Raw genomic sequence first — 17607 nt, forward strand, 5'->3', positions numbered from 1 at the left:
TCATTTTAATTTGTTTTTATCGGCTCAAATATCAAAAGTATTAATCAATAAAAATGTACCGGATTTTTCGGACTATAAGCCGCTACTTTTTTCCCACGTTTTGAACCCCGTGGCTTAAACAACGAAGCGGCTTATTTATAAATTTTTCCTGGGTTTTTCCCGGTTTCACAAACTTCAAGCCAAAAAACTGAACCCCATAACATTAGACCAATGAAATTTCCAAACGGAAACAAAAAACGCACCTCACCTGTGTTCTGAGCTGCACGGCATCGGGAGAAAAAATATATTTTTTTTAACGCGGGACGATGCCAAAAGATAAACTCCCGAGAGAAATAGTTGTGAAAGGAAGGAGGAAGACAGTGAACAATGACTTACTTGGTTGGCTACTGTTTAGATACAAGCCGTTGTATCGGTTGAGTCTGGGTGAAGGGAGAGCTCACTAACTCCAGATGCAACAGAAATCATATAAGCACAGACAGGTTTCCAAAACTCGTCCTTTTTTATTTTTCTTGGCAACAGTGTTACGGGTTAGTCAAAGAAACTTAGAAATGAGCATCAGAAAATATTAAGGACATATTCCTCGGTCTTGCACACATGCAGTAATAGCGGAAAAATGTGGCGGCAGGCTATTCCCAAAATGCCGCTCTGCTCTTAAAGGAGCCACAACATATTTCACCCATTACACCGTGTAACAGACACTGTCTTTCGTTAAAGCCTGTGTAAAGTTCATTAGTTTCAGTGTAGACGGCTTATAGACAGGTGCGGCTTATTTATGTTCAAAATAAAAATCTTTGTCAAATTATATACGGGTGCGCTTTATAGTCCGGAAATTACGGTATACTACAATGTATGAGCAAAGTTCGTGGACACCTGAGCATAAGATTATGTGTGATCAAAGTAAAAATAAAATTATAAAAGTAAAATTCACCTCAATTCCCTCCACTCAATCGAATGGGAAGTGTTTAGAAACAATCAACTAATGAATGCAGGAGGCTGAAAGACCTGCTATGTGATGATGAAATGACCGCATTACATTACACTCCTTATAAAGCCAGTACATATTTACACTAGTGTTTGCTTGTTCTTTGTTTAAAATCATGGCTGGTTTGTTTGGTTTATGTGGAGTAAAGAAACAGAACCTGGGGTGTGCATTCATAAACAACACCAGACTCATTCCTCATTCTGTTTCACTGATTAATTGTGCATTCAGGGGGAAATTTGTAACGTAAGCAGCGCGTCCATGTGAGGAAGTGTTTCGCTTTGTATTTTTCGGAGCTGTGCAATCATTAACAAACAGCGTAATGCAGTTATGTTTTACGCCACGTGTCACGCGCTACGCTCGGAGTGTACGTCGTGGATCGATGTGAGCAACATTCGCCGGGTTATTTGCATTCACGTTATTTGTGAGCGTCTTCTTGCATTATCAGCTGTAGATATTAAAACCTATTGCTTTTTTTTTTTGTGTGTCATTCTTTATACCATTTCCTCTCAGATCCACTTAATAATGCTTCAAGATAAAAGAGAGGAAAAAATCTACATAGCTGCTATATAAAAAAAACGCTAAATATTAACGTGTGCTGAATCAGGTGCTATTCTATCAGATGCAGAATAATAAGCATGGTCATCATTTTATTAATCTGGCGACATTTAAATTATTTACATATACAGTAAGGTAGAAATCTTCACATTAATACGGCAGGTTTATACCTTACCGCTTGCTTTGATATTGTATTTTATTATATTTCATTGAATTATTAAACACCATTTCCATTTTTTCAGTCCATATTTTCTATCCCAGATTTTTCAGGCTTAAAGACAATACGCTCTTGAAAATCTTGCATACTCAAAGCCTCCTAAACCTTTCACCAATCCACTGCTAAATTCTACAGCCGACTAGGAATTCATTGATTCCTGCGATTTTATAATAGTGTTTAAAAGTCTTTATACCCCTGGTGGTCTAGTGGTTAAGATGCAGCGCTCCCACCGCTGCAACCCGGGTTCGATTCCCGGTCAGGGAACCATCCCCAGCCACTCTCAGTGCCGGTCCCAAGCCCGGATAAATTGGGGAGGGTTGCGTTAGGAAGGGCATCCAGCGTAAAACATGTGCCAAATCAAACGTGCGGAGGATCCGCTGTGGCGACCCCTAACGGGAGAAGCCGAAAAGAAAGTTTTTTAGTTTAAAAGTCTTTATGATCAAAGTAATAAAAGCATGGACGGACAATCCCCTCATGATCCCCTCCACTCTTTTCTGCACTGAATCGGGTGGGAAATGTTTAAAAACAATCGACTGCTAAATGCAGGAGGCTTAAACACCTGCCAGATGATGATGAAATAAGCACATAACATTATAGTCCCTATAATGTGTTCTATTTGATTGGAAAATAAAACACCATTTCCGTTGTTTTTCAGTTTGTATTTTTTTTTCCCGTATTTTTTTCCAGGCTTAAAGACAATACGCTCTGGAAAATCGGAAAAACTTGATGGTGTAAGCTTGAGGCAAATAATTTTCACTTCAAAGGAGTGGCTTGGCTTTAGCAGCCACATAACCCGACTCTGAATACAAGGAACTTTCACCAATACTTATTGCTTTGGAACCTATGTAGCCGCCTGTGAATCAGAAATACATTTTTAACTAATTTTATACTTTAAATTTAAAAGTAAAAGGAGAAATCTCAGCTTTTCACATTGTTTAACAAAACACTCGTTCGTTAATATTCATGAGTGCTTTTCACTCTTTAAAATGCACGCTAGCGCTGGCACAGTGGGACAGGAAGCAATTAGAAACGTTCACGCAGAGGCCCGAAGGGTTTTTTTTAAGCAGAGCTCCCTCACCTCGTTGACGTCTACTCCGTGCTTCGCCATGTACTCGCGATCGTTCACCTGCCCCCCCTCAACGAAGTCCATGATCAGGACACGCTTGGTTGAAAGGTCCCAGTGGATCTTTGGTACCTGAAACAGAAAAAAAAGGACACTGACTGATCAGGACCTGTGGGAAAATAACCCAGTTTAAGGAAGCACCAAGATTCGAATTTATACTGCAGATCTATTTCAGAATTCCTGCCTCTGATCACACTGATGTGACTGACAGATTAATTAAGTGGTTTTTGAATATTTGTTTATAATCCAGACAAAGTAACAGATAATACTAACTGAAATGTAAATCTATGCACATATTAATGTCTATTTAGATCTTTGTTGCACTGCAATTTAACTTAAACCTCTACACAAATCATTCTTAAGACTATTGACAGATTACTGACTAAAAAGTCCTGCATGACCCCAGGAGGTGAAAGTTTTAGTGAATGAGCATTTAAAAGTACTTCTAAACTTGTCCAATGGGAGCTTCAGATTTTCAGGAAAGTACCTTTTATTCAATGTTTCAATGTCAGAGATAAATATAAAAGTAATATAAAACCTATAATTTTTTAACCAGACCTTCTTCAGCTCTTTTCTGCTCCAGGACAATTCCTGGAGCAGAAAAGAGCTGAAGAAGGTCTGGTTAAAAAATTATAGGTTTTATATTACTTTTATATTTATCTCTGTGAAACTGTATGACCAAATATCGTTAATAACTGTTAAATATAATAACTACCAATATAACTGTTACTCCTCCTTCTAATACTGGATCCACTACTACAATAACAGACATCCTCCTCGTCTTCCTCCCCCACCTGCTACTACTACTCATAGTCCTCCTCCTCCTCCTCCTAATGCTTATAAAAATACTACTCCTATTACTAATTATTGTCATCCTTTTATAGCTCCTTCTACTACTGCTTCTAAAACAACTACTTCCACGACTCAAAGTTCTCCTACTACTACTAATTATTGTCCTTCTCCTCCTACTACTACACTATGTCCAAAACTACTACTATTACTACTACTACTACTCATAATAATAATAATAATAATAATAATTCGTCCACATCCTCCTCCTCCTACTACTACTGCTGCTTCTAAAACTACTACTACAACGTTTACTACTACTTCTTCTAAAACTACTCCTACTACCACTACTTCTAAAACTATACCTACTACCACTACTTCTTCTAAAACTACTTCTACTACCACAACCTCTTCTAAAACTACTTCTACTACCACTACTTCTAAAACTACTCCTACTACCACTACTTCTTCTAAAACTACTCCTACTACCACTAATGCTAAAACTACTCCTACTACCACTACTTCTTCTAAAACTACTCCTACTACCACTACTTCTTCTAAAACTACTCCTACTACCACTAATGCTAAAACTACTCCTACTACCACTACTTCTTCTAAAACTACTCCTACTACCACTACTTCTTCTAAAACTACTCCTACTACCACTAATGCTAAAACTACTCCTACTACCACTACTTCTTCTAAAACTACTCCTACTAGCACTAATGCTAAAACTACTCCTACTACCACTACTTCTTCTAAAACTACTGCTACTACCACTAATGCTAAAACTACTCCTACTACCACTATTCTAAAACTATACCTACTACCACTACTTCTAAAACTACACCTACTACCACTACTTCTAAAACTACACCTACTACCACTACTTCTTCTAAAACTACTCCTACTACCACTACTTCTTCTAAAACTACTCCTACAACTGCTTCTAAATCTACTCTTACTACCACTACTTCTTCTACAACTACTCCTACGCTGCTAAAAACTACTCCTACTACCACTACTGCTTCTAAAAACTACTTCTACTACTAATATGCTGCTAAAAACTACTCCTACTACTGCTTTTAAAAACTACTCCTATGACTACTGATTCTGAAAACTACTACTGATTCAAAAATTACATGCTACATGTTACAATCACTACTATTCCTCCTCCTATTCTAGAACTAGCACAAATAGTCCCTCCTACTACTAATAATTCTAAAAGTGAGCTCCTCCTCCCACAACTACTAATAAGAAAAGAAGTAAAAATAAGAAAAAGAAAAAGAGAGAGAGTAAGAGAGAAAGAAAGAGGAAGAAAGCATTTAGTGGTAAAGACGGTGTGTGTGTGTGTGTGTGTGTGTGTGTGTGTGTGTGTGTGTGTGTGTCGGGGGTTCCCGTGTGGAGCGGGTCAGCGGTGTGATGAGGTGTGATCATCAGCCTGTGAAGTTATCGCCCAGCGCTAACACCCCTGATCTGCTCTTACATCACTCCAGCCGACACCAGGATGACCTTCGTCTGACCTTCATCTTCTTTTACAAACCTCATAGTGACTCTCCAGTTCTTGGCTGCTTCTTTACAGCCTCCTCGTTCTAACGAAGGAAAAATGTAATGCTAATGCATCCACAGACGTCAAATATACAACAGTTTGTGGTGATGGTTTTGTGGAAGAAGCACATGACTGGAAAAGTCAGGCATCCCAATACTTTTGTCCTTATAGTGTACGTATATACGGATTAATACAAATGCATTAACATAAATCTGCCATTTATTTGGTTGCTGCTATAGAAAATGAATTCTGAACAATCAGAATCCAGCATTTGAGATCGCTGGGAAAAAAAACACTTTTAATGAGACATTAATGTACCTCTGCAATTTATTAGGACTAAAGCAGGCCTCTGGAAGAGCACTTGGTAGTTATTATGATGGATTATCTCCCTTGTGCTCTTGACAATAGAGGCTTAACACAAACAACCGCTTACACTTACAACGAGAACTCGATAAGTCAAACACAGCCGAGTTTAATTCACCGGCTCACGGAGAACGTTAAAGCATGGCCCCAGAATACACGTTTACTACGAAGGAAATATTTAACACTGATATAAAACTGAAAAAATGCCCAGAATCGCCCGGAGTAAGAGATCCGTTTATGGTGACGGGGTCCTGCGTCAGGAAACATGAAAGAGTGCTAGAATTCTGAAAAGTGGGAAAGGACTCTATGCTTACAGCAACAGTAAAAACTAAAGCAATGAGTCAAGAAGAGGACACGTCCACAGGGGTGGATTAAACAAAACACTATTGATTTTTTGATTCAATTGGACTGGAAGTATAAATGAATAATGAGGCTGTTGGACAGGACTTTGGAAAAGCGTCATGGAAGGACAGAGCGTTTCTTTACACAAGCCAATCGACTGAGGCTGAAGTTTAGACTGCACGTATCGAGCAGCTTTAATGGGGGGAAACACACTGCAATTCTCCAGACTTGACTTGGGATGAGACTGAGCCGGATCTGATCAATCGAATTAGATGGTAATGTCAATAAAAACTGCTCACATAAACAATACAAAAAAAATGTAAAAGGGAAAGAAAGTGATTTTATGAACCATCAGCAACAAATTTTTATATATTATATATATAAATGTTTACAGATAATATAAAAAAAACCTCTTAAAAAGAAATATTGTGTGTGCGCGTGTGTGTGCGTGTGTGTGTGTGTGTGTGTGTGTGTGTGTGTGTGTGTGTGTGTGTGTGTGTGTTTTCTGAACCTTAAGAAAGTCGAAGTGCTTGAGCATGTGAGACACTTTCTCAGCATTTCGTCCTTCGTTGAGGAAGTCGAGCTCAAGAGGCAGGTTCCTTTTTGCTTCTTCTACCAGCCACATGAATGCAAAGTCTGGAAAAAGCCAATGAACCACCTGCAGAAGGAACTACACACACACACACACACACACACACACACACACACACACACGCTAGGTGAGTGAAGTTGGTTGAGATGAAGCTGGGTAAATGAAGCTGGTCGAGATAAAGCTAAGTGAGTGAAGCTGGTTGAGATAAAGCTGGTTGAAATGAAGCTGGGTGAGTGAAGCTGGTTGAGATGAAGCTGGTTGAGATGAAGCTGGGTGAGTGAAGCTGGTTGAGATGAAGCTGGGTGAGTGAAGCTGGTTGAGATGAAGCTGGTTGAGATTAAGCTGGGTGAGTGAAGCTGGTTGAGATGAAGCTGGTTGAGATGAAGCTGGGTAAGTGAAGCTGGTTGAGATGAAGCTGGGTGAGTAAAGCTGGTTGAGATGAAGCTGGGTGAGTGAAGCTGGTTAAGATGAAGCTGGTTGAGATGAAGCTGGGTGAGATGAAGCTGGGTGAGTGAAGCTGGTTAAGATGAAGCTGGGTGAGTGAAGCTGGTTAAGATGAAGCTGGTTGAGATGAAGCTGGGTGAGTGAAGCTGGTTGAGATGAAGCTGGGTGAGTGAAGCTGGTTGAGATGAAGCTGGTTGAGATGAAGCTGGGTGAGCGAAGCTGGTTGAGATGAAGCTGGGTAAGTGAAGCTGGTTAAGATGAAGCTGGTTGAGATGAAGCTGGGTGAGTGAAGCTGGTTGAGATGAAGCTGGGTGTGTGAAGCTGGTTGAGATGAAGCTGGTTGAGATGAAGCTAAGTGAGTGAAGCTGGTTAAGATGAAGCTGGTTGAGATGAAGCTGGGTGAGTGAAGCTGGTTGAGATGAAGCTGGGTGAGTGAAGCTGGTTGAGATGAAGCTGGTTGAGATGAAGCTGGTTAAGATGAAGCTGGGTGAGTGAAGCTGGTTGAGATGAAGCTGGTTGAGATTAAGCTAGGTGACATTAGGTGGTCGGTTACATTTATAATGCAATTATTTACATAAAGATGACTGAACAAGGTGATCAGGAGTTCAGTAAGATGGATGAAACAGTGCAGTCACTGCTTAAATGATTATTTTCCATAACAGCCTCAAAATAAAAAAGCAACAGGTGAGTAATGGGGTTCATTATTCACTAATGTGTGGTGAATACGACTCCGGCTCTCGAGAGGAATGCACGTGAGTGTGTGACAGTGACAGAGAGGATGAATTAGTCATTTCTCGCTCCTCACCTCCATCACCATGATGTCCTTGGAGCTCTGAGCCTGAACTTTTGGATGCTGCACTTTGACCGCCACCGTGGTGCCGTTAGGCAGGACGGCCTTGTGCACCTGAGCGAGAGACGCTGCCCCCTGTGGCTTCTCCTCAAAGCTCACAAACAATTCGCCCAGCTGTTTGGGAAGAAAAACACAAGCAGAACTTACGATCATTGAAAAGGAAGTGCAAACTCAAGGTCCTTGTTGAATGATTTATGGCTGAGATTAAGTTGAAGGAAGGGGAGTCAGGGTACATTTTATTTATGCGTATGTTATATTTTTATTAAAATGTGAACTGCACATAAACTGTTGAACAAGTTTTTTGTACCAAATACTCAAATGTGGAAAAAGACTAAATTAATTACTTATCCACGGAAAACAAAACTGTATAGTTTTTGTTAAATTCGACTCGTGTTTTTCATCCATTAGAGTTAGAATAAAGGGAAAAAAAAGACAAAAACCAGACAGATCTAAAGAGAAAAAGAAGCTGAGGTTTATATTTTACACAAAAAATGACTTACGAACGTAAACCTCGCCGCTTAACTATAACTCTGAACCTAAAATTTGTATGTTTTTATACTATTTATAAGTGTATTGTTAATCATTTCCAAAATTACAAAAAAAAATAAAATTTAAGTATTTAATTATTTCCTTTTCTGACATATATTTTTGCCATTTACATGCAAATTATTATTTTATCTGTAAAAGAATACTGAGGATGGAGCTCCCATGCAGGAGGTAAAGAAGACACCAACAAGGAGGTTTATGGATCTTGTGATGGAAGAATGCAGCTGTTTGGTTTTTAAGAGGCAGATGTAAAGAACAAAGTGATATGAAGACAGATGATCTGCAAACCTCATCCTCAACTGTAAATATACACATCTGAATGCTGTAACTAGAGACTACACCACACACATCCGCCAAGAAGCCATCCAGTTAGCGACTATTCCTTTGCGTAGATACCACTTACAGTGGTATACTTATTGTATATGTATCACATGACCAGTTTTTAGCAGGTAGGCATTAATGGGGGGCAATGTGATCTTCTGTGTACACACTTGGGAACAAAAACATCACATGAAAACAGAAAACATTCCAAAATTCTGAAGAAATGTAGACATGTAAATTTTTAACACCAGTTCCCAAAACATTTCTCAGACACTGCAGGCACTGCTCACGTAACAGGCACATGGAAGTGACGCTGGTTTCTGCTAATTTCCACGGGAATCAGAACGCATTAATAAAATTCACTTCAGGCATCAGCAGACTGCATTGTTTGCTAAGCAGCAGCCAAGTCGATACAAGCAGCGAGCAATTTTCTCACCGTGTGAAACGTCCTAAAATCTTAGTTATTTGCAAAATGAGTGAGCCAATTTGCTGGTCACCAAACACAGCCCACCTTTAAATGAGTGTGAACATCTCTTAATGAAGGGCTGGTGACTCCATTTACACTGTTTAGTTTTTTCACCAACCGACTAAACACACATTTGGGAAATGACAAATAAGTGTAAAAAAAAATTTTTATTATAAAATAAAAATTAGTAAATGAAATGCTGAAGAAAAAAGTGAGCAATGTCTGTTTCCAAGCTAAAAAAATTTTTAAAATTGCCTTATAGCTTCATTTGTTTTTTAAAAAAATGCGAATTTAGCTTCGTTTAATAGCTAACCAGTATATAAATTACCAAAGAATAGCAGCTCAGCTTGCTAAAGATCTAGATGAATTCTAGCTGGAGTTTCTAGTTGAATTGTAGTTGGATTTTATTTTAATTTTATATCTAAAGCAGGCAGAGTTTTAATCTTTGTATTCTCTACACAGTAGTTGTTACCTTTAGTGTCAAAATGCAAAAAGACACATTTTGGTCATCTCTATCCAGATCTCCACTTGCGGTGCAGCTACCGGTTTAGCCCTTTCTACATTAGATTGTCAGAAATTCTCCTGACTGTCCCAAATTTACTTCAGCTTCCCCCTTTTAACTCAATTTTAACTCAAAGTCCAAGCAAGAAAACATATCACATAGCACAATAAAAAAAAAATTAAGTCAAACATTGCAAAATGAAATGTTACAGGAAAGAGAAGAAGCTCAGAAAACTCAAGTGGCATGCTCTTGGAAGAACCTTATTCACCTTTATGAAACCTGGCAGACGCCCTAAGCCATTTTTTATACACTGAACCGTTGAGGGTGTTTAGAGGACAAGCAGTAACAGCATGGTGGTGCAGGGATTTAAACTCGCAACCCTCTGGTATACCTTGATATATTAATTCACTATACAGCTAACTCAGGCTAACCACCTCATAGTAGCTGCAACCACATCAATGACAAAGGTCTTGATAACCATGTTTAAGATAATTGTATAACTGGGAATAAAGAGCCAGAAATTTAGCATGTGGTTAAACAGAGTGGGTACAAGATGCCTAATCATAGTATGTAGCAAAAATCAGGCATTAGGCATCAACCAAAGGTATAGCTCTAAAAAAGAAAAACCACAAGCAAGGGCCCAATCCAAAAAACACACAAAACTTTCGGGGCGTAACGGTACACAAAATTCACAGTTCGGTACATACCTCGGTTTTTAAGTCACGGTATGGTTACATTTAGTACAGTTCATGGGAAAAAAATGCAGAACAGAAAACAGCCCCCCCCATCCCTGAATACCACTTCCTGTCAGTATCAATCTTTAGTAGTTAGCAAATCTTTAGCTCTGGCCTGTAGGCCAAATTTCCAGCTTTCTGGTGCCAAATCTTAAGCCTGTCGTCCCTGTAAAACCTATAAACTGACCTTGAGGATCTGATTATTTGGTTATATTTGGCATGTCCAGATTTTTGCGTGGGATTTTTATCAGCAGCTGTGATTGATGTGTTGCCAGCCAGTCCCCGGTTTTTCGTCCCATTGCTGGGTGAGCAGCATTGTTTGGCATGCAGACATAGGACTTGCCTTGCAAACTCACTGCAGATAGAGAAGCTGTCAAACAGACTGTACTACACTGGAAGGCACTCATAAAAATGTGTCTGTCAAGAATCACAAATTCAACACAAAGTGAGTGACAGAATGGAGATTACACTTTCCTGGTCACTTCACAAACCTCACCATTCTAATACTTTCCCCACATCTTCAAAATTCTCACAATTCTTAATCTGGTTGTTATATTTAAGGGCAGGAATGCTGATCTTTATGTGGCCTTTCATATTTTCTTAAATGTCACTACATCAGTGTGTGGTTGATTCAGTGGTCCAAACCAAATGGGGCAGAATTAGTAACAGGGCCACCCTAACCTTTACTCACTGGCTGGAACTGGACTCAACTAGGATGGACTCAGTTGTGTATATTTGCTATATAGTTCCTATATAAGTTCCTGGTTCTACTAAAAAAAACTTCCCACCCATTGTATGTTGTTTAAACATTCCAATATCAATCCATAGCATCCATGTCCTATGGTGGAAGAATGTCATTTCTGCCTGTTGGTTTCACAGCCTAAAGATCCATGAAGTTACAGAACAACTCAAGAACTTTGAGGACTGTAATTATTATCAACAGTCTGCTACAATGTTTAGGTCCGCAGTTTGCATGGAGAGGTTTTGCATTAAGAGCCGATCACTTCATCAACAATGAAGGAAATGAAATGAATGGACATTCTGTGCCACCCAAATGAGGTTGGGGTCCCTTTCGAGTCTGGTTCCTCTCAAGCTTTCTTCCTCCTACCATCTTGGGGGGATTTTCTGAGACTGAGGCTCAATAATGTTCAAATCTAAGCACTAATAAGTTGCCACTGCTGGGCCCTTGAGCAAGGACGTTAACCCTTAACTGCTCAGTTGTTTGAAAATGAAAGTCGTAAGTTGCCCTGGACAAAGGCGTCTATAGGCACTAAACTTGCACATTCCGACTTTATAAATTCCTTATCTCTGTAAAGCTGCTTTGGGACATTGTCCATTGTTATTACCGCTATACAAATCAAACTGAATTGTAGGTTACAAACATTCAGCGCTCTTAGGTTACAAACATTCAGCGTATAGTCACCTGCGTTGTGAGTGAAACCAGTATAATGACACTATTAATTATTTGAATTCATGTAAATAATTTAATGTTAAATACTAGTATTGAACTACTAGTATTTCCAGAAGATTATTATCATATCACCCACTCATGCTCAATACTCCACACTATAACACTAAAGTGAGGTTGGGTGCACAATGAGGAGTATGGTGAATAAGCAAGTAGATGGGCTCAACATTTCAGTACCTGGTTCCCACCTGCTTGTAAAGGCCCTGCCCCGAAGGAGCAGCCACACATTTTGACAGATGCTGTCTGATCCCAATGGTTTCTAGCCAGGAAGTACCTCAGAGCACAGGTTTCGGCTTTGCAGTTATGCAACTTTGTGCATAAATGACCCAGAGGCCATGCAGATTCACTCTCCTGCATAACGTACCTGTGGGATAAAATTAGCTCCTCTCGGCTTTGTGTTATTCATGGCAAGCTTTTTTCTGAGCTTCACAGCAAGCCTGAAATACTAATCAATTTCAAACAAAGCTTAAATCAGACCATATGTTACTATAACAAATGAGTAACACGCAGAGATGAAAGAGAGCTTAGGAGCAGAAACGCAGCCCCACATGGAGTCTCTCTGTTCTGAACATGGACCCCTCCCCTCATGGGACTGGGGTAATGGAGGCAATTAGACAGTGGGGAGGTTAAGAAGGAATCCCTGGAGAGCTGTAGTCATTAGTGAAGCCCGGTTCTGTGTCATATGCAATATGTTCCTCCCACAGAGAGACACAGAGACCAAGGCGGCCGCTGTTTCGTTGGTATGTTCGCAGAAATAACCGCTGCCTTTACTCTGCGGTGGCCTTCTGTGAAGTGCACTGCTGGTCCAGGTCACGTCTTACCCAAATACAAGCATAATCTTGATGTCTTGCCCTCCTTTCTTGAGTCTTTTTCTGTGTCCAAATAAAGCAGTCCATTCTCTCTATAAATGTGATGCTCTGATCTGCCTGCTATTTTACTTAAGCTTATCTAAAGCCACACTTGAAGGAGCAGCAATCTGTTGGTGTCTGTGATGACCTGATTACACAGGGTGACCTCTGAACCAACCGCTGGTGCACTAAGAGTAATCTTAGCTGGGATTGGGGCAGGAGATTGAGTCAAACAGAGCATGTCAATGTTGGATAAGTATTCTTGTCGCAGGGCCAAAATTGTTCTTACCATGTGGGAAGGATGCTCCCTAATCGGCTTTGGCAGGTCTGAATATTCCAGTCACGTAGAACAAGATGGCTTTTAGGCAAGTCAAGCAACAGAAAAACAACAGAAACAAATAAACCCCCAAAAAACTACCAAACAACCATAAAACTGATAATTTAAGGGTCAAAGTAATTACTATCAGAACAAATCTTTTCCTGGGTAACTCGTCTGGTCCGCCGCCTTGTCTGAAGGTGCAGTTTTTCGGGATTCACTCATACCAACATATAAGGTGGATTTAAAAAGTTTTGTAACACACCAACAGATGACAGCACAAGGCTGCACGCACAGTCACAGGGAGCATTTTGGGAGCTTTGCAACTGATGCTACTCTGACCACGCTCATTACCACATCTGCTATTCTGACCACGTGTGGACTGTGTCACCGAGCTCATCTCAGACGTGAGTGTCTTGCTGAAAACAACATGATCTCCTTTCCACATCACCCTACTCGCCAGAGTCAGCTCCTGCGGACTTTGCCCTTTTCCCAAAGATGAAGATCAGCTCAAAGGTCGCTGTTTTGACAACATTGTGAAGATCCAGTGCGAATCGCAGAAAGTGCTTGACACGCTTCAAAAAAAAGACTCCCAAGACACATTGCAGAAGTCTCAGGAATGCTGATAGTGCTGTATAGATAAATTAAGTACTTTCTTGGTCTTGAAAGTTTTTGATACCACTTTGTAGTCGGGGGTCCAAACTTTCGAAGCTTGAATCTTAGTACATCTGAATTATTCATGCCAGGATCTGAGGGTGGACAGCAAAACAAGGAGTTGTATTCTGTGTGAGGACGCCATTCCATCGCGGATCATTGCAAGAGCCTCGGTTAAAGCAAATCAGACACCTTGGAGAAAACAGCAGCGGCCTTGACAAAGAGCTGAATCACTGTTTTGTGTTGTTAAGCCATTCAAAACACGAAAATGGGAATCCTGTGGGAGCTAGGGATTTCAGTCTGAATAATACACCATTCTTCCTCTCTGTGATCAGCAACCATTCGAGCAAGCGACGCATCTTCAAGACCACTTTAAACCACAACTCACATGAAGCTTGTGCATGGGGAAATGTATTTTACCTGCTTTTATTGAAATAGTCCACAGCACATCTCATGCTAATCCCATTCAGCTAATTGTACAATAATTAGCATTAATAAAAGCCTATCTTGTAATAAAGGTCCCGTAAGTGCTACACAAACGACTTCCATTTTTTTTTTAATACCTATTATAAAATAGGCTCTCCGCCAAGCTGCTTATTTCTATTTCAAGTGAAAATATAACATACTGTGCCTGATTACGAGGAGCGAGAACATTCATTTGCCCTCAGCCTTGCCAAAGACAGCACTCCAGGGGAAGGTGTTAGTCATTTATGTTTAATCTTTGGCATTCTACAAGTGAGAGAAGATCTGAGCCACGAGCTAGAGTTCTGGTCATGGGGTTTGACAGGGCACTCAGTCAAGACAAGACTTGAAGGGGGTGGAGGGTCGCAGAGATTCATGGGTTAATATTGGGTTAATAATTCAAAACACCTACGCAACTGTCAGCCATTTTAAATTTGCATGTTGATGAGTTGCTTGCTTATGTTGGGGGAGAAAGATGGCTTCTCTTTTTCTCTTTTACTGCATCATGGATTGTCGGAAATAAAATACTGGTTACATGATATGTTATAACACAATTGTCGCGATGACCAGCGTTGAGAGTACAGACTCTGAAACATAGAGATGTTTGGGCTGACAAAGAAAACCGAAAGTGTGCTGTTTGAGAATACTTGTGGCATATGGGGTACCTCGGGGGTAACTTACTCCTAAGGGGAAGTGGGAGCTCAGTGATTAAATCTTTGAGCTCCTGACCAGAAGGCCAGGGTTTCAAGCTCCAGTATCGCCAAGCTGCAACTCTTGGGCCCTTGAGTAAGGCCCTAAACCCTCTGAGCTGTAACATGGCTGGCCACTCCGCTCTCACCTCAGCTTCGTCACATTGCTGGGATATGCAAAGAAAGAATTTCACTGTGCTATAATGTACACGTGACAAGTAAAAAGCACCTACCCTTTCTTTCCTAAGGTGTTAGTAAAAAGATTAGAAATTATACCAAATTGTTTTGGTTATCATCAGAAAATTTATAATCTCCGGAGTTTATATACTACATATAAAATATTTACAACTTAATTCTTCATATCAGTACTTGGTAAGTACAAGCCTTTTCACTTTAATGCTTAAAAGAAACATTAAAGAATACCCAATAATATTTTGTAGTATTATTTTGCATCAGCAAACTGCCTATTTTTATAAGGACTACGGATTACATGCGAAAGTGACACCATCTGTCTGTATTTCAATAAAAGTAGTTATCACGTCTGATATTTTATAGTTTTGTTTGAATTGGCTTAAAGCGACTAAGCTTTTATTTTAATGCAAAAAAAAAGCACTGTTTGCCACTGACAGCTTATAACCATACCCTAATGGTGCGCCCTTACTCAGTACACGGCAGTTCTGAACTTTGTACTGCATTCTCGATGTATTTCAGTGCTCCTTCATTAAATCTCGAGATCGCCCGGAAACAAAAAAACAGAAGTTCCACTAAAATCTTCCAAAAAAACATGCAGTGGTGAGGTAAGTGTTATCATACAAGCCCACACTGGCAGCTCAACACAGATGGGTGCTTTAAAAAGCAATTTGTGCGTAGCTTGACCTTGCCCTGTTTTTGCTACCTCCGGTAGGCCTGAATGTTTCTCAGCCAATCCTCTTATGAGTATGACGTGTTAGCAATTCCTGCAGTCCTGACATTGGACATAGAAGCAAAGTACCTCTTGGGCGTTATCGAGTATTTTTTTGTTCAGTTCAAATTGGCAATAATCTTATTTTTGAAAAAAAATACAATAAAAAATGTATTTTGTTTCCTTACATGTACTTAAGCAATGTGATGTTTTAGTAGTGAAGTTTGTTTGATACACAATTGCATTTTACATACGATTCTTGGTTTCTGTTTGGACGCATAAAATTACTTCTATCTATAAATAAATATTTTTTGCTGATGGTATTTTTAATGGGAGTCAGTTGGACAATAGGACTTACACCCCAGTTCCAGAAAATTGGTCTGACTGGTCAGAAAACGTTGAGTGAGTCTGACACAAATATTTTACTGATTTTAATTTCTTTCCAATTTGTTAATTGATAAAAAATAAATATTAACATTATGTGTATGTATATATATATATATATATATATATATATATATATATATATATATATATATATATATATACACACATTTTATATATATATATATATATATATATATATATATATATATATATATATATATATATATATATATACACACACAAACATACACAAATAATACATTAGGGCATGCTACTATTGTAAAATAATCAACAGTAACAGTGAAGTATCAATAAAATACAATAATATTTAATTAACTTTCACAATATTTTAGCTTGTTGCTGCTAGTTGTTTTTTCTTATTGGTTCAATCATTCCACAGAGTCTGCACACAAACAAGTCTTAAGTTTTTGGTAATAATTTAGCAAAAAAAAGTGAAGAGAAAGAGTGTAAAACACAGAGCCCTCGAAGGGAATCGTCTCTCTGGTGAATGAGAGGTGGAAGCTCTGCTCTGAAAAATGGCGAGGCTTTAATAGGAAGCTCTAAGTAGCTCTTAGACCTGGTGTTTGATAGCACATCTATCAGAGCTCGGGGTCGCCCAGAAAGTCATTACAAAAAGTAATAAAAATAAATGCTGAGGCGACAAAAAGGGGGCCAAATACTGATGTTTTCATTTGGAGCGTTCGGGATCGAAAAGGTTTGTTTGCTATTGGCGTTCCTCATGAAAGTGCATGTGTTCAGAGTACATAGGAAAATAAACACAATCACAGGAATTTATTTACAAGAAGCTAATAAAAAGAACGGCCAGCTTTTGTTTCAAATCAACTTCGTAACGACCCTCTGCCATTTCAAATCCACACGCTGTAACATCCCCTGAGTGTAAATCTGAAGAGGATGATGGTGGTTGTTGTCAAAAAGTGGCCAGAGAATGGATGCTTGGTGGATAATGATAAGGATAAGGAGTTGTGTAACTACGCCAAAACAAAGGCGCGAAAGGTAATGTATAATCAGAATCAATGGCCTCTTTTTTTTAGCTGTGCCGTTAGCGACAGTGTAATAGCAGTGGTGGTGGAGAAATCCGCTAACATTGTCACTGAACTGCAATTAAAACATGCTGCAATCATGCGAGCTGCACAAGCCAAACCCCTCATATTGAACTTCTGCAGGGTGACTATAAAAAAAAAATATATATATATATATATATATATACAGTATATATATATATATATATATATATATATATATATATATATATACAGTGAGGAAAATAAGTATTTGAACACCCTGCTATTTTGCAAGTTCTCCCACTTAGAAATCATGGAGGGGTCTGAAATTGTCATCGTAGGTGCATGTCCACTGTGAGAGACATAATCTAAAAATAAAAATCCAGAAATCACAATGTATGATTTATTAACTATTTATTTGTATGATACAACTGCAAATAAGTATTTGAACACCTGTCTATCAGCTAGAATTCTTACCCTCAAAG

The 17607-nt window shown here is 39.2% G+C and overlaps 1 protein-coding gene across 2 annotated transcripts in view; it reads right to left on the minus strand.

The window, feature by feature from the left end:
* The window catches only part of adck1 (aarF domain containing kinase 1), a 106366-nt gene that overhangs the window by 37775 nt on the left and 50984 nt on the right, over positions 1–17607 (minus strand). For both annotated transcript variants that reach the window (XM_083551077.1, XM_083551076.1), the window contains exons 5-7: positions 7762–7920; positions 6432–6590; positions 2833–2949 (exon numbers count right to left, since the gene is read on the minus strand). In XM_083551077.1, the coding sequence (XP_083407203.1) occupies positions 2833–2949; positions 6432–6590; positions 7762–7920 (435 nt within the window). The remainder of the gene's footprint in view (positions 1–2832; positions 2950–6431; positions 6591–7761; positions 7921–17607) is intronic.

The sequence above is a fragment of the Silurus aristotelis genome (genome assembly GCF_946808225.1).
Source record: "Silurus aristotelis genome assembly, chromosome: 9".
In the NCBI taxonomy this organism is placed as follows: domain Eukaryota; kingdom Metazoa; phylum Chordata; class Actinopteri; order Siluriformes; family Siluridae; genus Silurus; species Silurus aristotelis.